The sequence below is a fragment of the Corythoichthys intestinalis genome, chromosome 4, assembly GCF_030265065.1.
Source record: "Corythoichthys intestinalis isolate RoL2023-P3 chromosome 4, ASM3026506v1, whole genome shotgun sequence".
In the NCBI taxonomy this organism is placed as follows: domain Eukaryota; kingdom Metazoa; phylum Chordata; class Actinopteri; order Syngnathiformes; family Syngnathidae; genus Corythoichthys; species Corythoichthys intestinalis.
In genome coordinates this window covers 57,323,997-57,351,025 of record NC_080398.1, presented here as the reverse complement: position 1 = coordinate 57,351,025, position 27,029 = coordinate 57,323,997, and the positions used below count along the sequence as shown (strand labels likewise).

Below are 27,029 nucleotides of genomic sequence, written 5' to 3'. Positions count from 1 at the left end.
ATTGGATCAATGTCTGATAGACCCTTATAGCACTACTTGCATGCTACAAATTTTTCGAGTAACTGAAATAATACGCACAAACTCATATGAACTGGTTTATTTCATTTTACATAGCACGGTGGTTAGCCCGGATACACAGCAAAATATAAGCATGGGATTATTAACAAGCATCAGTACAAAACAAACAAAAAATCTCACACCAGGTTGAATGCCAACAACCTGTATGCTGTTAAGCCACAAACCAAGCTTTTTGCAGAAGAGCAGTTTGGCTCCAGGAGTTTGGTCAGTGAGCAGTCATAGTCCCAGTCAGTGTGAGGCATTACCGGGGTTGTCAGTTTGGACTGGTTCAGGTTGCAGTGGGTGAGTGGTGTCAGGCAAGCCGCACCACCTACCTTCCTGCGGACATTCCGTTTAGGGCATTCTGGGAGGTCTGAGCGGAGGAGCCCACAACAGTTCTCATGGCTGTGGGCTGACCAGATGAACCAGTTAGTGGGCTGCCATCTCCCTTCAGGATCCCAGTGCACTTCCAGTTGTCCATGTAGTTGGCTGAAGAAGAACACAGAGTTTACAGATATATCCATGTTGTATGACACACGGAGTCCAGAAAGCATCACTCTCAGGGGCGGAGATAGAAAAATATTTATGCTGTGTTGAGAGGGGGACAGGAACTTTTTAATTGAAGGGTGGCAAATATTTCATGATGGTATAGTGGTACCTCGACATACGATCGCTTGGACACACGACCTTTTTGACATCTGACGTAAAATTTCAGTCGCCATTTGTTTCTACATCCGACAATATGATCAAAATAAAGTATTGGCCTGAATATAAGAGTGTTTTTTGCATTGAAATAAGACTGAAAAAGTGGGGGTCGTCTTATATTCGCGGCCTAGACATTATACCCATTCATGACGCTAGATGGCGCCAGATATCATTGAAGTGATGTTCAGATTTGTTTCAAGACTACAGTAACAGTTAGACTTCACTTTGATGGTTAATGAAGTTAGTGCAATTTTGTTGTTTTATCACAATAGATTGGTTTATTTACATTTCAAAAACCAGAAGCCATTAATTTACGAATGTGATTGCACTTTAGTTGACATATTTAAAAGTTCAGATATTAAGATTTGAATGAGGCAAAATAACATGCTTTTTCGCTCAAATGTATTGTTTAATCATTTGTTTCAGATGTACTGTAATTATTTTCTGTAATAAAATAATTTGGTGTTCAAGAAGTCTTTTTTCAAACTTGAGTCTTGAGAAAGAGGGGGTCGTCTTATCAGGGCCGTCTTATATTCGGGCCAATACGGCACAACGATTTGTGACAGCGCTGCAGTTTGTTTTCCCGCAAGACGGAGGCACGGCGGATTTTCTTGTGAAAGAAATCAACAAAGGTCCAATAAGATTAATGCAGGTGGTGAAAAAAAGGAAAAAGGTGACTCTTACCATTGAACGAAGATGGAAATGATAAAAAATTATGAGTGTGGCGTACGCATCCGTGAACAGGCCCGACAATACGGCCAAAGAATGTCTACGATCTCGACAGTCCTCCTCCGAATAAGTTCAGGTGACAATTATTGTTGTGGTAACATCGCCAAAGAAATCACCAGCTTCTTCAGGTTTTTAATCATTTATTCCATCAACTCGTGCCACACATTGTTCGCCGCAGTCGGCGCCAAAAACACGAGCATATTAAAAGAGAAAGTAAAATCTCTGTCGCACCTTTCTCTCTCTCCGTGACGTCAGCCACACGATGCGTTCAGGTACAGCACGCAAAACAAATCTGCCACATTAGAACCCAATTCGTTACATTATTACAGGAATTATTAATATTATTACCGTATTGGCCCGAATATAAGACGATGTTTTTTGCACTGAAATAAGATTGAAAAAGAGGAGGTCGTCTTATAACTGCGGTCTAAAAAAAAAAAAAAAAAAAAAAAAAAAAAACTGCGGCCTAGACATATACCCATTCACGACGCTTGATGGCGCCAGTAATCAATGAATCGAATGCTGAACGCGACTCGGGCGGCCAAAGGGAACCCCTGACACGAAGAAGAAAGTGGTAAGAAGGAAAAGAGAAGAAAATACCGGTAATAGAAGAGATAACCGAAAATGGAGAAACTTCGCGACAATTTGGAGAAAAGTGGGTCGAAGATTGGCCAGGTTAACCGGTTTTTGGCCATTCCTTACTACGCGGCGAAACGTCCTACACAATGCTCAGGGCGCTTGCATATGCATTCACACGCATGCGCACATCGGTTGGAAGCGGCGAGTACTCACTATTTTTGTTTTTATTTAGTTATTTAGAACCTTTTCACAGCCTCAAAGATACTTTTTGCATGTATTACCCTCTCATACTTTTAACCATTGTGTTTTTTTGTGTTAGCTTTGAAGCAGTTGACCACATTAGTCACGTAGCGTATTTAAATCGTCCTTATTTGACATAACTACATTTAAGTATTTTCTGCAGGCATTTCTTTAGTACGTTATTCCTGTATGCATCTAAACAAAACAAGTTTAGAGCGCACGGTAGTAATTTAGGTGTCAAATTCGACTAATGTAGGACGTTTCGCCGATGTAGGACATTTTGGCAGAACACCGGCAGCTGAGGAGAAGTTATGACGCAAACTTCAAGTTGATGGTGATAAATGAGGCGGTGTCTTCAAACAACTGCAAAGCGGCTGTGAAATATGGTGTCACAGAGTGTAATGTACGGAGATGGAGAGCTCAAAAAGATCGCCTAAAAAATGCTCAGTCAGAGAAAAGCTTTCCGTGGTCGTTTCTGTATAAAAATTAATTTGGTGTTCAAAAAGTCTTTTTTCAAACTTAAGTCTTGAAAAAGAGGGGGTCGTCTTATAATCGGGGTCGTCTTATATTCGGGCCAATACGGTATATTATAATCCCAATTTGTATTTATAATGTATTTGTTTTAGTATGTGTTGTTGCCATTTTTAACAGTACCATGAATATTTATTAAGGATTTAGTGTAGGTTTTTGGGCTGCGGAACGAATTAATGGAATTATAATGTATTCTTATGGGAAAATCCTGCTAGACATTTCGATTTACAAAAAACGTCCTGGACCGAATTAACTTCATATGTAGAGGTACCACTGTATAATGCATTATTAATTCTTTGGACAATTATACGGTATAACAATTAGTGCTGCAATAATGAATTGATTACCTCGAATAATTTGATGACAAAAAAAGTTAGACAAGTTCCTCGGGGCGGAGAATTGAACCCACTACCTCTAGGTTGGGGAACTACTACTCAACCACTGAGCCACACCATGTACGGTTATAGGTTTTTGTGCTAATATGACTGATCATGCTTTCGTAATTTAGCTTAGAGGTATATTCAGCATTTTTTGGGTGGGTATATGTGTTTGAACGATTTGCTAAGAGCATTGTTTTTTTTTGAAAGAAAGAAAAAATAAATAAAAAATAAATAAATAAAAAGCATTTTATAGCATTTAAGCAAGCGGACTTTTGCTATGCATGTAAGCCAATTGTTCTTTTGTTGTACTTCGGTCTTCATTTAATTTTTTATACCGTTTGAGGCTAAGCTCAGGTATTTTCATTTAGTTTTAAATGCATTTATTGCTCTTGTGAAATGAAAGTGCATTTCTACATTGTTTGGAAAACAGTCTGGAATACTATTTTGTATTCGCATTTAATGCTCTTCTTAAAGTACAATCTTAGCAAGCGTTTGTTTTACATCTCCTAAAATTTATTCTGCAACGCATAACATGTTCCTAATCCGATTACGCTATTATTTACATTTTAACTAATAGATAGATTAATCGATAACTTAAATAATTGACAGCTGCAGTTTCGCTAGCTAGCCGCTAGACCCTTCTTATGCATCACTAAACAACTGATTAAACACCAATTGACACCTATTTATATGGAAGAGTGTTGCATGATTACTGACCATTGGACAGCACAGACACATTGGAGGATTCATTTTCCAAAAACATTTTTACATCATTCAGGTGAAAGTGGATGATTTTCCACAGCACACCAGCCATTACGCCGCGGCACAAGAGTGGTTGAAAAACACTGCTCTACGACACTGGAGGCCAGCGGTAATCTGACGTCAACTCATGCTGCGTTCACTGCAGTCGTATATTGGAGTTTTGCACTTGTAAATGTTAAACTGGCCAGCGCATGCATTTGTATGCATTTAAATACTACTTAATTGTATACTGATCACTTGATTAAACTCCAAACTACTCACGCACAGACTAAAATGCACGGTACTTGATGTGACGGCACATCAATGGAAAGCAACTTCAGAACGAACGCGTAGCAGCAATGAAGCAAATTTATTTTCCTTTTATTAAATATTTTCTATATTTCTCCGATAATTCAAAATACTTCCAAACTGCTGTGAGCCAGCAGTGTTAGTTCATTGTGTTTTGATTACGTCATCACAAGAGGATGAAGGTTCTTCACACTTTTCCGTGGTAAACTTTCGGCCATTTAACCGAAAACCGAAAATGCATTATTAGCTATTTTGGCCTGAAGATTTTCAGCGCTGAATACTTAGTCACATCTCTAATCAAAAGTATTATTGAGCTCTGACGTTATGCGCAAAATCATTGATAATTATGTCGAACAACGAATGAGTACTTTTCACAGATCGCTTACCTATGCCACATCCAATATACCTGAAACGTTAACGTATAATGGGCACTCAAACTGGGTTCTATGTATTTGTCTTGATAAGTCTATTCTATGTACTTATTCTGTAAATGCTCTCTACGGCAATACGTACTGGAACACACATATTTGGGAATCATTTTCAAATGTTACTGAACCCCAAACCACACAGCATTATTGTCAAGTAAAAAGGCAGTTGCAAAGACTTCCTTGGTGTGTAGCTGACCTAAATGTAACTACACAGGGTGCTAACCTTTCCATAGTCGTACACAGCCATCATCCCCAGAAGAGGCCAGCAAGGTGCTCGTGATGTTCCAGCTCACACGCCACACCTGGGAGTTGTGGTTGTCAAATTGGGCAACAATCTGCACCTCTAACTTGGTGGGACCTGAAGAGGTGCTCTCCTTCCTGCATGAACAGGCACAGCAACTCAGTACTCAATGTAATTTTGCAATGCATTTGTTTTCTTCACACATAAATGTATCGTTGTTAAAAATGACTCACCTTAAAGGGACGAGTTTAAAGATTCTGACGTCTTTTGTTGCAATGGCGAGGATATGAAAGGATCGTCCCAGGTTCGGAGCAAATGCAATGTCATGGACAGCATCTGTGATGGTCATCAGAGTCTCGGCTTTGGCATATTTCCTTTGCCACATTAATAGAAAATTGATAAAAAATTAGGTATAATGTCTAGGTATAAAATACACTGTATAACCTTGTCCGCCCTAGCATCGATTAATACGAACAGAGATTTGTGTACGTCGCCCTCTAGTGGTTGGCTGCCATTGCTGGGGTGTTTGCACACTTATAGGAGCCCAGCGTCAGTCAATGTATAGAGTAACGTTAAAGCTGATTTATGCTTCGGCGTTGCAGTGACGGCGGACCTACGTCGTTAACGCAGACACTGATTTGGACCTTAAGCCGTAGCCTGACATACGCCCCCCAATCCGCTGCCACAAAAAAAAAAATCCCGACTACGCGTACGTCAACACGTTGTGATGTGAACGCCAAATGACTGTGATTGGTCCGCTCAGAAAGTTGTTTCCGGTTCAGCACAAAAACACCATTTTCAAACATCAAAACGCCGCAAACATCTTCTGTGTTGCCTACGCCTCAACATTTGTATCAACAACATTTGTTGTTCAATACTGATTAGCTGCAGCTGCAAATACTAGTACACGTGTTCTATCTGCGTTGTCATTGCTGTCTATGACCGGAGAAAAACTAAAATTGTTCGACAAGAGTCTCCCAAAACCGTACAAAGACAAAGCCACACCTTTCTAGTGGCTTGGCGGTGAATTAAGAGCGATGGTTTCCCTTGATGCAGAACTTCGAATGCTCAATGACGACTTAAGGTCTATGCTGTCGCTTCGGCGTCAACGGAACGCAGAAGCATAAATCATCCCTTCCCTGCAGCGGGGCTCTGTGCTGCGGACGGCACACCTCAGCAATGGCGGACGGGGTACTTCCGGTCGTTTTGCTCGGATTTTTCAATAGACATAGGCTAAAAGTTAACTGGTAAAAACTGTCTGACAACAATGAGGAGAAACCTTACCTTGTGTTTTCATTATACTCATAGATCTGGACTTTGCCACCGTATGTCACATTACTGTCGTCGCTCCCCACTGCAAACATTGGTGGGTGGGCTCGGGAGCTGGTTGAGAGGGACAAGCACAAGATTTCACTTTTTGTACAATAATTATAATGGCATAATTTAAATAATGGTCCTAAATGGAGGTTGACCGATATATGGACTTTTTTCCTAACATCGGCCATGTGCCAATTAACAGAAAAAAAATCGGCCAATCAAAAAAAAAAATTCAGCATCTGTGTAGGCATCTGTGGCCGCCGCTGACCGACAGTAGGACCCCGGAAGGACCCTGCAGATTTTTTTTAAATCTTGCATGAGTGAATATGCAATGTTGCTTTAGCCTTTTAAGGTGTTTTCCTGAGTTAACCTCTAAATGTAGCTCATAGCGTTGGCATAGCATTCGCATTAGCTTTAGCATGGTGAGCATCCTCTTAAACTCTCAGTTGTTTACATCTCCGTGACGTCCTGGTGGGTTTAACTATTTGAAATTTATGTACTGTGGTTGCTGAGTGTGTATAATCATAAAAAGAAGTGCTGCACTCATTGTCTCAGGTCATCATTGTACATTTGAAGCTGTTGAAACATTTAAAAAAAAAACAAAATTGCCTTTATGATCTAAGTGCTTTACAAACTCGGCTCTGGATATCGGCAATGGCGGAATTTTTTTTTTTTTTAAGATACCGTATCAGCATCAGCATTTGAAAATCCCATATCGATCGACCTTTAACCCTTTAACACCTAAGCCTATTTTGGCCGAATTTGCATGCATTTGATGTTGCCTTTATATTTCAAAGAAAAAATTGTTCACAATGGCCAAGTTGGGTCCCTTTTTTAAGGACACCTTGAACTTCATGTCCAAACTGTTGTTTTCTTCACTGACCAATTATAATCCACATTTTGGACCCAAAAAGACAAAAAAATCCCAAAATATTTTTTCAAAATTTGTAATGTTGATGTCCCATTGACAACCAAACATGCTCGACCAAACGTTTTGAAGCTTGATAATATTTATTCTACTTGTTAGGATAAACATTCAATAGAAAAAAATAAGATTGAATAGTTTTATGTCTGACAATTCAACAATAAAAAGCAAGTATGGTCATAGGCGTTTTTGGCCTACACATACTATGGTCAAAACGGGTTATATACAGTGCAAAATAGTGAGAAAAATATATATATATATATATCATCTAACACAAAAAGGGTTTGGAGGATATCTCTTTGTGAAGTTAGGTATTATACCCATCACCTTATCTAAAGTATTTACGTACATGCAACCAAGCTTCTCGAACACTCATCTTTATAAAATTTTCTTAAAGAAAAATGTATATAACATTGAAAAAAAGTATTTAAAAAAATATTGACAAGTAGTTCAGTTCAATTCAAATTTTTCTGGCATATGACCCAATAAATTTTTTTTTTTTTTTTTTTTGCGAACTCAATAAAGCTTCTGCATGAACAGGTCACGGAGCTGCGTCACACACAACGTCACACAGCCTACTCCGTCCCGTTTGCGCGCTGCTGTCAGCCTGTCACTTCTACTCGTAGAAACGCCGACTCATCCCAGGAAAACAACGGCAAATACAGCTCATCTTCTTCCTTGAGTTAATGAAATAATGCATTAGCTTGCGCTAAATTTAGTTTTAGATTCATTCTGCACGTTTCAAAGTCGCTCGCTCAAACTGGCCGTTGTTTGCTTTAGCATGCCTCCTTTTCCTTAGTTGGCGCCTCGCTCGGAAATGTATTTAATTTTTTTTTTTTCAACAAATGTTCACATTCGGTTCGTCCTTCTTGACATCACAACGACTCTTGGGATATGTAGTCTTTTGTGCTTCTTTCGGTTTTGAAAAAGGACAAGAAATGATGGAAATATGGAGATAGATACATGGTCCATGCAGCGTTTTAATGCATATTTATGAGTGCAATAAAACTATAAAACTCAAATGACAATATCTCCCGTTTTTCTTGGTCGATTGACTTCAAATAAAAACTGGTGTGGACATCAACTTCCGTACTTTCAAATGAGACCAACCAGCGGCACATGGGTGACGTAATTACAGCGTGACGAAGCTTCAAAGACGACATGGGTAAACGCGTCGCTGCCGACACGTTCGGTGTTAAAGGGTTAATACTAAAGTCACTAAATAAAAAGGTTGTTTGTATTAATATAGCTGTCTCATTAAAGTACAGTTTTGAGGAAATTAGACATCGAAATTTTAAAATCACTAAAAAAAAATTTGGACTGACCCAGGATCAGTTGTGCCAAGAAACAAGAAATGTCTGCCCTTTTAAACAGGAAATATTAATGTTTCACATTTTAATTACACTTTCAGAAAAATACTTAATGTAAATTTATCACAATAGGTCATATCAATTTATCCCATGATATAAAATTTTATGCCGTATCGCTCAGTCATACATATCTGAATAATTAACCTATTCAGATAGGGCTGGCAGCGATCTCTCAGTCAAAATGGATTGGACTTCTATCGCTGTCAATGGCAGTCAATGAGTTAAAAGAACTGCAAACACTTAAGTGTCCTGGCATTATTCACACAGCTTACAATGTTTTGATGGTATAATTCCATGTCATGTTAGTAAATATGATTATTAAACTTTGCAATGAAAGCTAAGAGAATCGCAATTAGATTTTTTTTTCTAAAATCGTTCAGCCCTAGTTGGCATTTATACTGCGTCTAATCTAAAACATTCTGCAGGATGTACCATGCAGCATACGATGAGCCAGAACCTGTATGGTGATGACAACTTTTTTTGTGGTATCAACAATGAACTGTCAAGAAGACATTAAACTGTTCTAGCAAAAGAGCGTAATATCTAACTCGGAATAAAATCTGCTCTTACCTAGAGGGATTCCAAGAAATGCAGCTACAGCTGAGCTTGCAGGAAATTTCATGCTGAAGGGACCATTGACTCAAGTTCATGACATCCGGAGCCTCATAGATCCTCACCACTCCATCGGCAGAACACGTGGTAAGCATAAGGCCCATGTGTTTGGGGGCAAATTTCACATCAGTCACAGATGTTCGACTGTCCACAAGGGTGGTTCTTTTTATCTAGAAAAAATGAGGGTTGCATTAGTATTGTAACACATAAACTAGAGGAGAAAACAAAAGTTAAAACATTTGTTGAACGAATTCAATAAAACTCAACATTGTGTGTCCATTTTCTTTCATGCTTTCTAAAATGTATTGTAAACAGACCAACAGCTATACACACACACACTCACACAATATATATATATATTAGGGCTGTCAAAATTATCGCGTTAACGCGCGTTAATTAATTTTTTAAATTAATCACGTTAAAATATTTGACGCAATTAACGCAGATGCCCCGCTCAGACAGATTTAAATGATGGTACAGTGAAACGCTCACTTGTTAATTGTGTTTTATGAAGTTTTGCCGCCCTCTGCTGGCGCTTGGGTGCGACTGATTTTATAGGCTTCAGCACCCATGAGCACTGTGTAAGTAATTATTGACATCAACAATGGCGGGATACTAGTTTATTTTTTGATTTATTGAAATTTGTAAAATTTTCAAACGAAAACATTAAGAGGGGTTTTAATATAAAATTTCTATAAATTGTACTAACATTTTTCTTTTAAGAACTACAAGTCTTTCTATCCATGGATCGCTTTAACAGAATGTTAATAATGGTAATGCCATCTTGTTGATTTGTTATAATTAAAAAATACAGTATTTATGTACCGTATGTTGAATGTATATATCCATCTTGTGTCTTATCTTTCCATTCCAACAATAATTTACAGAAAAATATGGCATATTTTATAGATGGTCTGAATTGCGATTAATTGCGATTAATTAATTTTTAAGCTGTAATTAACTCGATTAAAAATTTTAATCGTTTGACACCCCTAATAAATAAATAAATAATTATATATATATATATATATATATACATACAGTTGTGGTCAAAAGTTTACATACACTTGTGAAGAACATAATGTCATGGCTCTCTTGAGTTTCCAGTTATTTCTACAACTCTGATTTTTCTCCGATAGAGTGATTGGAACAGATACTTCTTTGTCACAAAAAACATTCATGAAGTTTGGTTCTTTAATGACTTTATTATGGGTGAACAGAAAAAAGTGATCAAATCTGCTGGGTCAAAAATATACATACAGCAGCGCTAATATTTGGTAACATGTCCCTTGGCCATTTTCACTTCAATTAGGCGCTTTTGGTAGCCATCCACAAGCTTCTGGCAAGCTTCTGGTTGAATCTTTGACCATTCCTCTTGACAGAATTGGTGCAGTTCAGTTAAATTTGATGGCTTTCTGACATGGACTTGTTTCTTCAGCATTGTCCACAAGTTCTCAATGGGGTTTAAGTCAGGACTTTGGGAAGGCCATTCGAAAACCTTAATTCTAGCCTGATTTAGCCATTCCATTACCACTTTTGATGTGTGTTTGGGGTCATTGTCCTGTTGGAACACCCAACTGCGCCCAAGACCCAATCTTCGGGCTGATGACGTTAGGTTATCTTGAAGAATTTGAAGGTAATCCTCCTTCTTCATTATCCCATTTACTCTCTGTAAAGCACCAGTTCCATTGGCAGCAAAACAGCCCCACAGCATAATACTACCACCACCGTGCTTGACGGTAGGCATGGTGTACTTGGGGTTAAAGGCCTCACCTTTTCTCCTCCAAACATATTGCTGGGCATTGTGGCCAAACAGCTTGATTTTTGTTTCGTCTGACCACAGAACTTTCCTCCAGAAGGTCTTATCTTTGTCCATCTGATCAGCAGCAAACTTCAGTCGAGCCTTAAGGTGCCGCTTTTGGAGCAAGGGCTTCCTTCTTGCACGGCAGCCTCTCAGTCCATGGAGATGCAAAACACGCTTGACTGTGGACACTGACACCTGTGTTCCAGCAGCTTCTAATTCTTGGCAGATCTGCTTTTTGGTGATTCTCGGTTGAATCTTCACCCTCCTGACCAATTTTCTCTCAGCAGCAGGTGATAGCTTGCGTTTTCTTCCTGATCGTGGCAGTGACAAAACAGTGCCATGCACTTTATACTTACAAACAATTGTTTGCACCGTTGCTCTTGGGACCTGCAGCTGCTTTGAAATGGCTCCAAGTGACTTTCCTGACTTGTTCAAGTCAATGATTCGCTTTTTCAGATCCATGTATGTATATTTTTGACCCAGCATATTTGATCACTTTTTCTGTTAACCCATAATAAAGTCATAAAAGAACCAAACTTCATGAATGTTTTTTGTGACAAAGAAGTATCTGTTCCAATCACTCTATCGGAGAAAAATCAGAGTTGTAGAAATAACTGGAAACTCAAGAGAGCCATGACATTATGTTCTTCACAAGTGTATGTAAACTTTTGACCACAACTGTGTGTGTGTGTGTATATATATATATATATAACACTGTTATAATTAAAATTCAGAGGGTGTGCTTAATGCAGGGGTGGGCAAACTATTCCACAAAGGGCCGCAATGGGTGCGGGTTTTTGTTGCAACCCATTAAGAGGACACATTTTCACCAATCTGCTGTTTTACAAGTGCAATCAGTCGATTGCAGTCAGGTGCTTCTCATTTCTGCTGAAACCTCATTGGTTATACTATCCGTGCTGGGTCAGTTGGAACAAAGACCAGGACCCACTGCGGCCCTCGAGGACCGGTTTGCCCACCCCTGGCTTAATGCTTATGATGTGTGCAGTGATACAGCCTGCGTATCACCGCACTGTACCGGTATACTGACAAACGCTTTTTTCCCCTTTGAATCCACATCTCTACTGACCTCTCCTGGGCAACCAACACAACCGCATTGGTTAAGAAGTGAAGCAAAAACTACACTTCCTGAGAGTACTCAGGAAGGAACAACTCGACATCAACTTGCTGGTGACCTACCGGTCAGCCATTGAGAGCCTGCTGGCTTTTACTGTGTCAGTGTGGCACTCAAGCTGCACAGAGGCAGACCAGTTAGGGGTGTAATGGTACATGTATTTGTATTGAACCGTTTCGCTATGGGGTGCTCGGTTCCGAACGGAGGCGTACCGAACGAGTTTCTGACGTTAAGTGCTGTCAAATTTAGCACGTTAACGGGCGGTAATTATTTTTTTTTAAATTAATCACGTTCAAATATTTGACGCATTTAACGCAAGCGCGGAATGCCCGCTTATACATCCCATAATCCCACTGTTACGTCCCACGGACGGCTCGCTAAGGGCGTAACATGAAACGAGCCACACACACAAATTGCAAGTGGACACAAATTTATTTACAAAAGTCGAACTCTCAATGAACAAAATATACAAAATGCGGAAGAAGCTGGCTTCAGCGTAAGCCCAGGCCAAAACAACAAACAAAATGAAATTACACTTAAACCCCACCTGCTAAGTAAACCCTGATCGTAAAAAAGAAATAACAAAAAGACAGCCACTACCCTGGCTTCTAAACAAAACGGGTTGACCGAAAATGGCAGTTTACCTCTACTGGTGCGGTGCTCTATTTACAGTGGTGAACAAAAACGATCCAATAACAAATGAACACAAAATACCTCACCGAAAAAGCGGGAGTGTAACAAAATAGCGATCAAATGCACAGGTGAGTGAATGGCGAGCAAACAGCTGGCGAGGAGGTACGCGGCACGTATGCTGTCAAATGCAAACTCTCAGAGTGTTGACTGTAAAATGACGAGCGGTCAGATGACTTTTGTTAACGCTGCCTTCATTTGGTTAACAACTCAGGCACAATACAACACACATGCGGGATTGCGAGCTCAAACAACGGCCTAATAGTAGTAGTACCTTCTATCGGCTTAGCTGCCGTAAAGCAAGTGTCGTTATTGCCGCAAATGTAAACAAAGCGCTGCACAATGGATACATGACAGACAGCGGCTAGTTTTTAAAGAGCATACGACACGAGAAAAAAAGTCTTAAATGGCATTATTACGTGAATTAGAATCATATTTTGAGACGATTCGACTATATACAACAATTTAGCAAAGCACAGATGACGAGAAATTAGCCTTTTAATCTGCCAGTTAGCCACGCCTACCATTATAGGGCTTTAGCGTCCCCAACAGGTGGATGACGTCAGCGGTAGACTGGTCTCATCGATTTTACTATTCAGCCCATTGAGGGAGAATTATTCAGAACGAGGAAAACGCGACGAAGAAAGCCGCCAAATGTCATTGTTTCAGTCTCTCTACTCCAATATTTTTACAGGATATTCTTTTTATCCAAGTATTTTTCCCCAATAGCAATATAAATGGCTTGAGAAGGACCAGTCAGCCCGTCGAGGGAGAACTATTCAGAACGAGGAAAACGGGACGAAGAGAGCAGCAAAATGTCATTGTTTCTGTCTCTTTACTTCAATATTTTTACAGGATATTCTTTTTATCCAAGTATTTTTCCCCAATAGCTATATAAATGGCTTGAGAAGGACCAGTCAGCCCGTCGAGGGGGAACTATTCACAATGAGGAAAACGCGACGAAGAGAGCGGCAAAATGTCATTGTTTCTGTCTCTTTACTTCAATATTTTTACAGGATATTCTTTTTATCCAAGTATTTTCCCCAATTGCTAAATAAATGGCATGGTCATGACAAATAACAGTCTTGTGCTGAATGGAATATGAAATAATAAAAATGCATTTATTCAGGACGACATGGCAAAATTACTCCATAATGGTCAAAACTGTCGACTTCACCTTTACTGTCGCACCTCCCGAACTATATTTTATGACACCTAAATCGGACGTATGTCATTTCCCTTCCCCGGCTTCGGAGAATGTAAACAAACCAGAAGCAGTGACAGCTAGCCGACATGCTAACCCGAACCGAGTGATGTTTCAAAGCGGAAAATCACACATAACTATCCTGGATTATTTGACATGACGACCCGGTTGTCTATTGTTGTCGCGGATCGGCAAACCGCCCGGCGGAGAGCAATTTACAGTTCGTTCCCCGGAGGAGGGTGGCTGGAGTTGTTGTGCAGCTAACGGGCTGCTGCTAATGACCATTAGGACAGCTTTTTACATGCCTATCAATGATCAAACGTAAGTAGTCCTTCATTTAAAGGAAGTTTGTAGTGTTTACTTTGTAATCGCTGTATTCGTATTTGACATAATACAAAACAAGATGTTTACTCACTTCCTCGTAAATCCAATGGTCCCACAGTAAATATCCACGGTGAATGGGAACCTTTTGAAACTCCAAAAAGGCGCATACGCCTCTCCCTCATACAGAATGATTTTTCTGCAGCCGTTTGGCTGGCGTGATGCGAAAAATAAACGTATTAATCCGCAAAATCAGCTGAATCATTCGTCCCCATACACAACAGTACGCTGTATAGTGAAGAGGACGTCTTCTACCGTACACGTCACAGCGCCCTCCTCCTCAATGCAAGACCGAAGCCGGAAGTCACTCATTTTCCTGGCGCGGGATTCAAAAAACTAAATAAATATAGCGATCGCCTCCACACACATCCAAACGGTCCATATCATTCAGGAGCAAAAAATACCGCGTGTATTATGTAATAAACATGCTTTTTCGTGTCACAGGCACTTTAAAGTTGGCACCCTTCCTCGGGTGGCCCATCAGCGGCTGCGACGTCGTCTGCCCGTCCGGCGTCAATCAGAGTACGTCACGTTGGGAGGGGAGGCAGCCAGCTGGCGGACTCGACGATCAGCTGACAGACAGTCTCCAAAAAAAAAAAAGAAAAAAAAAAAAGAAAAAAGACAAACGGCCATGGCCGTCGCACCACTCAGAAGTGCAAAGAGCAGCGTGGGTAACGGTTAAATGTAAAGAGAAGCAGGTTGGCCCTCTGGGTTGGGAATTCTAATTAAAAAAGAATATAGATGGAACAACTCTCAGAAAATGTAAATAAGTTGGTTTGCCTCAGCGACTGGCTAGAGGATGAGTAGGGAAGAAGGCCACATTTATGTGTACACTACACACACTTTGCACACATTATAAATAATGCTGTTTTTGTTACTGTTCTAAGGCTCTGTTGTGTGTTTGTTTTTGCAGTGAAAAAGAAAATGTCTTCAACAGAAAGAATGTTAATGTTAATGCCATCTTGTGGATTTATTGTTATAATCAACAAATACAGTACTTATGTACAGTATGTTGAATGTACAGTATATATCCGTCTTGTGTCTTATCTTTCCATTCCAAAAATAATTTATAGAAAAAAAATGGCATATTTTAGAGATGGTTTGAATTGTGATTAATTACGTTTAATTAATTTTTAAGCTGTGATTAACTCAATTAAAAATTTTAATCGTTTGACAGCCATAATAGCTCTTACTTTTCGAGGCTGTGGTCATAAAGTTAATATGAGAAACTTGAAACTGTTCAGTGTTGCAACTGTTCAATTTTGCACATCTGATTTTTTTAAAAGAAAAAGTCTTAGCTAATATTATCTATTTTTATTTTGTTTTTCAAAATATCTACATTTCAGAATATTGTATTTTCTATTTTTGAGAATTCTAGCTTTTTATAGGCTAATGTTCCTATTGTTGAAAGCACAAAAGTGTGTAATAAACAACTAGCACATTTATATTTTGCATTTTGTTTTCTTACTGTACCGAAAATGAACCGAACCGTGACTTCAAAACAGAGGTACGTACCGAACTGAGATTTTTGTGTACCGTTACACCCCTAGTGATAATTGAAAAAAACAGCAGAAAAGGTCATCGACAGCCACCTTACTCCCTTATCCACCATCTATAACTCTCGGTACCTAGAAAGGTCAAGGAGCATCATAAAAGACTATATACAACCCAGCTTCCACCTCTTCAACCTGTTCCTCTCTGACAGGCACTAGAAGGCCATAACAGCCAAAACAAAATGCCTGAGAGAGTTTCTTTCAAAGAGCTGTCACCATACTCAATTTTACATTGAAATGTCACTGTCATCGTAGTGCTAATTTCACAACATTTTCACATGCATCTCAATAAATAATATGTTCTTGGACATCCGTCTCAATGTGGGTACTGCATATGCAATATCTGCACAGTTACATTATAGCGTTTTTGCACTGTTACATCAAAATCTATGCAACAAACCGTTATTTGCGTATCAAGTCAGCCATCTGCCTCCTAATCTGAGTACTGTCAATTGTCATATAATATACTCACTGTTATATTACCAATATATATTACCATTTGATGGTAGTCACTAATTCACTTTATTCACAATCTGTGTACACGGTCACCAATGTTTTTTGTTTTAGCCCTATTGTAAAATTTTTTTTTTGGGGTGCACATTATGGCAAAGCCTTCGATTTCATACAACAACTATAACGGCTTTCTATTGTATTCTATGTTCCAACATGTAATATATGAAACATCAGCCCATTTTATGAGCTTGGTGTTCATTACAAAAAAAAAAGAAAAAAAAAAAGATCGGTTTGGTCATTAAAAAATGTTAGCAAAATCAGAACCCAAACAATAATACAGATTGCAATTTCAGTACATAGTGCTTTGAAAAAGTATCTGAACCCTTTGCAACGTTTCACATTTCTGCATAAAATCATCAAATATGATCTTTGTCAAAATCACACAGATGTAAAAACAGTGTCTGCTTTAACTAAAACCACCCAAATATTTACAGGTTTTCATATTTTAATGAGGACAGCACGCAAACAATGACAAAAGGGGGAAAATAAGTAAGTGAACCCTCTGCCTAAGAACACTTAAAGAGCAATTAAATTAGCAATTAAGAAATTACATTTTTAACCAAACAATTTAAGTCAGGTGTGTGCCCAATCCCTGATGAGTGGTTTAAAGCAGGGGTCCCATCTGCCGGTACCGGTCTGTGGCGCATTTGCTACCGGGCCGCACAGAAATAATAATTTAATAACGACCGCATTGTGGCCGAATTAACCCTGTGCCCCTGCTTAACACACCAATATCCCTGTCTACTCTAGATATAATACTATGGGATAGATTACAATGTCGTCATAGAAATCCATTGATTGGACTGAGGTAGTACATCTTGTTTGTGTATATAATATATCTATGTGCGCTTGTCCTCGATAATAACATATTATTAGGCCGCGGGCGCAGCACATTTGTTCCCGGAAATAATGAGCCCCCACACGAGCGAAGATAACTGGAAAACAGACTTCTTTGGAGATATTTTTACGGCGAAAAGGATATTTTTACGGCGAAAAGGGCACCTGACGAGCCTACAACCTCGAAGACCCACGAACTGCGAAGGAGTGGATTCGTGACCCGTTTGTGAATAAACCGAGTGATTCGAGCATGTCTATGCATGTTAATGTTATTAATGTTTAACGATAAGGCGAAGTCGTTAATGGTGAACGCAGTGTGCAGTTGTTGTGTGCCGCTTACATGGCAGGATGTATCTGAGGAGAACTTTTCTACAAGTCCTTCCATGATCAAACTTAATATTCCTTTCTTTCAAGAAAGTTTGTAGTGTTTACTGTGGAATCGCTGCATTTGCGCATTTTGCGGCTATGTTTAACGTTACGCGCATGCGCAGAACCGCATCGTTGCAATTTTTGATGGGTTGCAAAATTTGTCAGAACACCGGTCCGTGAAAAAAAGACCCAAATAACACCGGTCCGTGGTGCAAAAAAGGTTGGGGACCCCTGAATTAAAGCTAAAAAGAGGATGGATGCTGCAACAAAACAGAAGTAAATCAACTTCAGAATCGTTTCAGAAGAACAAAATACACATTCTGGAGTGGCCAAGTCAAGGTCCAGACTTGAACCACATTGAGACGCTGTGGCATGACCTACAGGCAGCGATTCATACCAGATACCCCAGGAATCTGACTCAACTACAGCAGTTTTGTAGAGAAGAATGTGCCAAGACTAGTCCTGATCGATGAGAGACTGATCTGCAGCTACAGGAAGCATCTGGTTGAAGTTATTGCTGCCAAAGGTGGGGCCACAAAATATTAAATGTGATGGTTCAGTTACTTATTTTTCCCCTTCCTGTCATTATTCACATACTATACTCATTAAAATATGAAAACCTTTAAATGTTTGGGTGGTTTCAGTTAATGCAGACACTGTTTTTTCATTTGTGTGAATTTGACAAAGATCAGATCACATTACATGGTGATTTTATGCAGAAACGTGAGAAATTTCTAAAGGTTCAGATACTTTTTCATACCACTGTATGTTAGGATAGCCTATATGAATGGATTATTTAATATGTAACTTGTTCTGTTATCTCTCAGTGATGAAACAGACATCAGTTTTTTGTTTTTGATTGCAGACGGGGGGGTGAAAAGCTCCATAATAACACAGAACCACAACCCACACACTGAAACCCTTTTTCTACAGGACACTTCAGGTGCACCCCCAAATGTCTCCCTTTAATCCACGCACATATACATTTATTTGAAAATGTACCTATCTTGAACGAATGGGGACGTAGCACATGGTACCGTCTTTAATGCCCTTTGGGCAGTGCTTCTCCATTATTGTTTGTTACACCCACCCCAGGAAGATGTAAACGTTTCACGGGCCCCCAACTCTCTACTGCCACTGTAAATCGTATCATTTGTCAATAAATTATTATAATTACACCTGTGCATAACATTGTCCTTTTTAATATTTAATAAAAAAATATAAATCAATGAACAATAAACTTTATTAACATCATTTTGTTTGTAACAGAAGACTTAAAACACATTAATTTGCCTGAATTTAAAAAAAAAGTCACATCCAAACTGTAAAAATACACTCAAGGTACATTTTTTGACCATTTGATACTGAAAAATACAATTTAATAAAAACAATAAATAATAATAATAATAATAATAATAAATTCAAATTGATTAGCAACATTAACTAGGGTTGTTCGGATCATGTTTTTTTTGCTCCCGATCGTTTTAGTTTGAGTATCTGCCGATCCCGATATTTCCCGATCCGATTGCTTTTTTTTTTTGCTCCCGATTCAATTCCAATCATTCCCGATAATTTTTCCCGATCATATACATTTTGGCAATGCATTAAGAAAAAAATGAATAAAACTCGAACGAATATATACATTCAACATACAGTACATAAGTACTGTATTTGTTTATTATGATAATAAATCCTCAAAATGGCATTTACATTATTAACATTCTTTCTGTGAGAGGGATCCACGGATAGAAAGACTTGTGACTTTGTATATTGTGACTAAATATTGCCATCTAGTGTATTTGTTGCGCTTTCAGTAAATGATACTGTAGCCATGCCCAAATGCATGATGGAAAGTGGAACCATGACTGTGCGTAGTGCTACCAATTGATATATCTTCTCTGTGTTGGGAAATAACATAAGGTGTTAGGAAAAAGATCAACTGCTACCTTGATATTGATATATCTTCTCTGTGTTGGGAAATAACATAAGGTGTTAGGAAAAAGATCAACTGCTACCTTGCTTCCCCACATTTCTTCCCATGATATTTCTATTCGTAGGGAGAGGGATTGTAAGGCTTTAGCTAATTAAAAACAGGCTCCAAAGGCTGCCAAAATTCACTCTTTCTCATTTTACGCTGCCTTTTATCTCTCTATATAAGTAAAACGGCGCCATTACAGATTGAGCCGACAATGCGTGAGTGGGTCGTGCAGCGCATGCATTAATTGCGTTAAATATTTTAACCTGATACATTTTTTTAAAAATTAATTACCGCCGTTATCGGGATAAATTTGATAACCCTACCTTAAGCCTAAACTAAAGACTCTGGATGAGTGTAACATATTATGTCTGTAACATTAAATACAATTAGAAAACGATTTAATTAAAAAATATATATATATTAAAAAAAGGCACGGCCGATATTTTTTTGCCGATTCCAATACTTTGAAAATGACGTGATCGGACCTGATCAATCGGGATGCCGATCGATCGCGACATCTCTAACATTAACTCATGAGGGCAATATGCCAAACAATTTGACCGAAAAAAAAACAATTAATAAAACAACAACGACAGTGTCATTGGACAAGAGGGACAGTTTTTATTTTTGCTGCAGACAGTATCAGCTCCTTTGCCATTATGTCGGGTTATTTTGCACTGAGCAACTTGGGCTACGTCTACACTAGGATAGATGATTTTGTCCAGGGTATTTTGCCGACTATTTTTCTACCTGTACGCACAACGTTTAAGGTGCGTTTTGCAAGGCACGCCTGGATTTGCGCAAACTACGCGTGCGTAGAAAGGAGCAAACTCATGTGTTACGTCATCGCCCACACGATTTACCTCTGAACCAGAAACTCATTACCGTACTTGTCGGCGGGAAATTTCGAAACTACTACACCTTCTAGACCAGGGGTCGGGAACTCTGTTTTGTGATAACTGCTATTTTTCGTGAACACAATTGAACGCAACACACTGGAGGGAGCGAGAGTGAAGAGAGAGCATGCTTGGCTTTTACGAGCAGTCGCCGAGTTGTGATTGAAAGAAATCTTTACAAAACAAAACGAAAGCCTGACATCGTTACTTGGGATGTTACAATCGATGCTCAGTTGCACACTCACCACTTGGTAAATAACAATTAGAAACATACGGTGTGGCGCTGCGTACAGTGGTGAGAACAAGTATTTGATACACTGCCAATGGGTTTTCCCATTGACTGTGTATCAAATACTTGTTCTCCCCACTGTATATTTCCTGGAAGTGGAAACCGCAACCAGGAGGTCTCGTGCATTACAGTGGCACTCCTGGAAGAGGCGACAGTTTTGACAGGAGGAAATGTCCTCAAAATGAAACTGATCTACCGCCTATGTGACTTGGGGTACCATGCTCTTTCACTTTTCAGGGTTTCATTTTCCTCTACGCATTTTTATATACTCCAGTTTGGTCGGCATTGAGTCGGGAGGGGCCAGCCCCGCTGCTGGCTGATCGGAGACTTAACGTGGGATAGGAGCTCTGTAATAAAACGCTCATTTGCATGTAATCTGCGATTGTCAACCAGAAATGGGCACCGAATTGAAGCATATTATTGCAATGTACGTTTGAAGGTTCAAGAAAAATATGTGAATGCATTATCAGCTCATCAAGGCTCGTTCAAGTCCAGCAAGCCAGCCGGTACCACATTTAAAATTACAGGTTGGCGGCGAGGCAGATGCACTCATTAAAAGAGCCAAAAATGACTCTTGAGACATAGGTTCCTGACACCTGTTCTACACTATAGATCATTGGTCGGGTACCTATGGCTCGCGAGCCAGAACTGGCTCTTTTGACGGCTGCATCTGGCTCGCAGACAAATCTTTATAAAAAAAAAAAAAAAAGTTTTATTACACTCCTTTGCGCTGTTACAGACAACCCCAAGGGTGCGCTGTTCCGTTTCAAAATGACAGGGATTGCCAATTTAGTGTAGAAGAAGAAGTGGTGTAGAGAGAAAGAGAGTTGAGCGGGAGCGCTGTGTTGAGTGGCTGGGTGTCACCCACTGATATTTGTGTTAATAAAATCTCCGACAAAAAGCCATCCGACACGTCCATGTGTTTTTATACACTACGCCAGGGGTCCCCATCTGCCGGGCCGCGGACCGGTACCGGTCCGTGGCGCATTTGCTACCGGAACACACAGAAATAATTTAATAACGATCGCATTCTGGCTGAATTAACCCTGTGCCCTTGCTTAACACACCAATATCTCTGTCTACTCTAGATATAATACTACGGGATAGATTAGAATGTCGTCATAGAAATCCATTGATTGGACCGCTAGTAGTACATCTTGTTTGTGTATATAATATATCTATGTGCGCTTGTCCTCGATAATAACGTATTGCTAGGCCGCAGGCGCAGCACATTTGTTCTCGGAAATAATTAGCCCCCACACGAGCGAAGATGACTGAAAAACAGACGTCTTTGGAGATATTTTTACGGCGAAAAGGGCACCTGACGAGCCTACAACCTCGAAGACCCACGAACTGCAAAGGAGTGGATTCGTGACCCGTTTTGTGAATAAACCGGGTAATTCGAGCATGTCTGTGCAACAGGAAGATCAACTTGTAGAGATCGCAAATGACGTCGACCTTATTAAGCGTACATTTGAGACAACAACTCTACTGAGGTTCTGGATTAAAGTCATTCTGGAATATCCTGACATCGCTACAAGAGCATTGAAAACCTTGCTACAATGTCCAACATCGTATCTTTGTGAAGCGAGCTTCTGTTTAACGACAAGGCGAAGTTGTTAATGGTGAGAGCGGTGTGCAGCTTACATGGCAAGATGTATCTGAGGAGAACTTTTCTACAAGTCCTTCCATGATCAAACGTAAGTTAATATTCCTTTCTTTCAAGAAAGTTTGTAGTGTTTACTTTGGAATCGCTGCATTTGCGCATTTTGGGGCTATGTGTAACGTTACGCGCATGCGCAGAACTGCATTGTTGCAATTTTTGATGGGTTGCAAAATTTGTCAGAACACCGGTCCGTGGAAAAAAAGACCCAAATACCACCGGTCCGTGGTGCAAAAAAAGGTTGGGGACCCCTGCACTACGCTACCTCCCCGAAGGAAAAACTGGACATAGGAGCAAAGACGAACAAGCTATAAAAATCGCCGGTCCACTCCCAACTATGGTTCCAAGTTGAGAGCACCGCATTACTAAACAGTGCAGATTGGTAACAGCGCATTGCGCAAAAAGGCGACGGTCACCGGCGACTAGAAAGCCGGTTCGCAGCAATTTTAGTGGGCAAGTGGCAAACATACATGTTGTTGTGTCTTTCTATTAATTTATCTATCAATCGCTTAGGCAACGCAGATGAGGCAGAGACACTGTTCAAGTGTGGTTACCGTATTTTGCTGTCGAAAATAGCGGCCGATGTGTGCATGTACGTGAGATCAGGACGTAAACGTCCCTATTTTCAGTTTCGTTCCCACATTTTTAGAAACCCTTTTGAGGAGATGGCAAAAAAGAAAAAAAGACAAGGGTATCGTACTTTTCAGCAAGACATAAGGACATAAATGCGGGCACCGTTTTTTCTCTCGCTTTGGATGAGTCAACAGACGTAAGTTATTTATCCCAGGTGAGCATGATTGCAAGGTTTTCACTACGAAAGGGACAACAAGAGGGGAGGATTTATTCAACTCCTTTACTGAGTTCGCTAAAGAAAAAAATCTAACGATGGATAAACTTGTTTAGGTGTGCACTGAAGGTGCTTCATGCATAGGTTTCCCAACGCCTGCATGAAGCTTAACCCCACCAAGTATCAACCAGACTACAAAGCCATCAGCAAAACCATGCAGCACCACAAGTCGCATTAATGGTAAGAAATACTCATCATTGTTATGCTGTTGCTAATCAACGTTATTAAAACGAATTCAGAGACTTATTGTACTTTAAAAGTGTTGAAATTACATAAAATGCACACATTACTTGTATTTTTAATTTTAAATATTTTGTATGTCTCTCACAGAATAACAATTTTAAAATATGTGGTGTTCATTGCTCTCTCAGCCAAAAAGGTTCCTGAGCCCTGCTCTAGATAAACTGTAAACCATGACTGTGGAAAAGAAAAGAGGAACAAGAATGCCACCTCTTGATGGTCCGCCTCCATTGTTTACGATACCGTCATGCCGCACTAAAAAATGGAGATGGCACGCTCCATGACATCACCTCCTTACTATCCGGTACTTGTACGGAGACAGCAGTCTATATTAAGCGGTGGGTAATATTACCCGCCTACATTATCTGTGTAACGACTAATCCGGACAAGAGTGTAGTGTAGCCGACATGCCATATACTCTAACTAATTACACGTTTAAGGCCATTATGCGTCCTAGTGTAGACATAGCCTTGGTATGCCATCTTATATGATGCTAACAGGGCTCGCTGGTTTACTGGTGTAACACTGACAATTGCCACGTTTACATGGAGCCAAATATTCCAATTACAATCGATTTAGATGTTCAAACCGAATAAATGTGTTCCATATAAACACCTCATTCGGAATGAACAGGCCCAAACCGAATGGAATTTCATTCCGATTCACAGGGGTGGAATATTCCTTTTCCCAAACAGATTAGAAGTAAAATTATATCATGTAAACAGGGAAGCGGAATAGTGTCTGGTTGCGTTCTTTCTGCACATGCTCCGTACTGACGTGGTGACGTCACTTGGTGACGTAAGTAACGTCACTTGCAACATGGCTTCCAAGCACAGCGCACCTAATTGGAGTCCGGCGGAAAGATTGTATTTAATTCAAACTTTAAAATAATTGAATATAATTGCTCGCTTAGACGGGCGTAAAACGAGGAACAGTGAACTATTTAAAAAAGGTCACGAGAGGTTACACGAAGCCGGAATAGACCGGAGCGTTGACCAGATTAGAAACCGGTGGAAAACGCTGACAATCGGCTACTACAAGGCAAAAGAGCAAAACAGCAGAAGCGGATACGACCCCACAAACACAACAAGTGGGTTAAAGTTAAAACAGCAGCACTCTGACGATCGATCTCCATGTTTTGCAACGTGACGCTTTGTTTTGATTAATCTGCGCATGTCAGACGGCAGTTCTCAAACGTCCTTTCGGAATAAAGGCAGACACATGTAAACGCTGGATCAGAATAGATGAAGTGACATGTAAACAGCTGATCTGAAATTTCCATTCGGAATGATTTGAATCGGTATGAATAAAAGTCAGCATGTAAACGTGGCCATTGTGGGACGATTGCTGGCAATATTCAGCACGTTTTCTCTGGGGGGGTGGGGGGGGGGTGAGGCGGCTTATCACTGTGATATGGGTCTAATGCCTTTACGTGACGTCTTTATTAAACTGGCTTCCTGCTGTCCGCTTCAAACATTTTTAGACACAGTAAACAGATGGGTCTTTCCACATCTCCCACTGTATTAAAAGTCAAAGCTAAAAGCTACATATGTTTAGTCATATTTCCTTGTCTTAGCTCTTCATATCTCCAGTGCTCGTTGCTGTGTGCTCTTGTTTGGTTCAAAAATACTGCGCACTCTGAAAATGAGAGCACCATTACCACTCACTGAGTGGATGTGCAATCACACTTTATTCTAGTACGGCAAAAAATTATGTTCCCCGAGGTCACATGCACCACCCCAGGTGTTGCTCTGCACCCCCCTTGTACTGCCTTAGGGGGTGTTAGACGTCTATCAGGCAAGGGTCAAACAGTTATCAGGAATTGTACTGACCCAGTGGCTCAATCCTCTTTGTTTGTCATTTGACTCGCCGACAATCTCCTCCCAGACCGCCGCTGTCCTGTCAAAGGAACATGAAGCAAGAACTTGTCCAAATTCTGGATGAGCCCAGGTCACTCTCCACACTGATCCACTATGTGTCTGCGGGCAGAGAAAAGAAGTTGTTCATTGGTATCACCATTCGAAATTCATCGATCCTCAAAGAGATACTCTAGAGAAAAAGGAATCTTACCTTCCAGCTGGCGGTGCAATGCCACTCTCCATTTTCACTTTTGTCCCACACCTGAACATTAATCATCAACTAATGTTACTCGTTTGGGGCAATACCTTCAGTAAAAAACGACCGCAGTAGCAGTGTAGCATTTACGTTTTTACATGTTATCCCGAATCAGATTTACACACAATTTATTCACGTGAGATGTGAGACTGAGGGTTAATTTGTGTGCACAACATAATTTAGCTTTTATGCTACATTAGCTAAACTGGTAGTTGTGAAGCAAACACTATATACTAAACCACCAGCACTTGCAGCACATACTGTGTTCTCTACATCTTTCGACGATTTAGCATATGCAACTCACTAAATTCTAAGTTATGTGCAATGTTCAGGACATGTGAGCATAGTAAGTAAGACTACTAGAGCTAACACGAGTTGACTTACTTTGACACTTTGGTCACTGGAACAAGTCGCCATTCTGCGACCGTGAAAATCATACGACACATCATGAATTAGATCTTTATGGTCTGCTGCAATGCTGCGTGCAACAAACATGTTTGGAGGTACAGATACACTGAGGACTATACCCACTCCTCAAGCTAGCAGGCTTGTCAATGACGTGAGTAATTCTGTTGGCGGGTAAAGCCCACGATGGAGATTACCTCAGATGACCACAGCGGGGCGCATTTTACAAATTTCTTACCCCGCTTCTTACGAGTCCGAATGCTGTACGTTAGTGGGAAAGTACGCCACTACGATAGTAGTTGTACAGCACAACTTTTATGTTAATTTATAATGTTTGACAATGGCATAAAATCAAGGCACGGACAGAGAAATGACTGTGAAAAGGTGGTCAGATAGATATCATGTTATAAAACTAGATGTCCGTAGCGCGGTGTGAGCCATTGGGGAAGAGCGTCGTCACTTGTCGGCCATTTTGCGGCGGAGCCGTTCTCCAAATACTGTAATATATATCATTATGGAAAAGTAATTTGCACTATGTAATAGCCATAAATTGGTCAATTTTCAAACGATTGCAGTAAATTAACTACATATTTCAAAACAGTTTTAAACATCCAGCATGATTCGTAGCCACGTTATTACGGTGTGTTTTAAACCAACCTGTTTGTAAATCCGTCAAGAATTTTAGTGGGAAAAAAATTACACACAAATACATTGCCAATATGTAATATTTAAAATATTTGTATTTAAGACCAAATTAACATAAAATTCATGACAATCAAAATATTACAGTTGTCCGATAATGACTTTTTAACCGATATTATACTGTCCAACTCCAAAAATCCGACACCGATATCAAACCAATACCGATATATGCTGTCGTAGATTAAATAAATTCATTATTTTTCAATCATTTATTGTCCATACTGTAAAACAAATGTCAATATTATCA

General features: G+C 39.9%; 1 protein-coding gene across 1 annotated transcript; it reads right to left on the bottom strand.

Moving 5' to 3' along the window:
- Positions 1-82: 82 nt before the first annotated feature.
- Positions 83-26,424, bottom strand: seh1l (SEH1-like (S. cerevisiae)). The gene is made up of 8 exons (XM_057835098.1): positions 26,060-26,424; positions 25,631-25,681; positions 25,393-25,539; positions 9,123-9,334; positions 6,225-6,323; positions 5,174-5,314; positions 4,923-5,077; positions 83-546 (listed from the first exon to the last, which is right to left on the bottom strand). The coding sequence occupies exons 1-8, from the start codon at positions 26,168-26,170 to the stop codon at positions 389-391; spliced, it is 1,074 nt and encodes a 357-aa protein (XP_057691081.1). The 5' UTR covers positions 26,171-26,424; the 3' UTR covers positions 83-388.
- Positions 26,425-27,029: the final 605 nt, after the last annotated feature.

Coding starts and splice junctions, on each gene's coding strand:
- seh1l (XM_057835098.1), bottom strand. CDS start 26,170: ATGTTTGTTGCACGCAGCATTGCAGCAGACCATAAAGATCTAATTCAT. Junction 25,540..25,630: donor ATTGCACCGCCAGCTGGAAG/GTAAGATTCCTT, acceptor CTCTGCCCGCAG/ACACATAGTGGATCAGTGTG. Junction 5,078..5,173: donor TTTAAACTCGTCCCTTTAAG/GTGAGTCATTTT, acceptor CTGTTCATGCAG/GAAGGAGAGCACCTCTTCAG.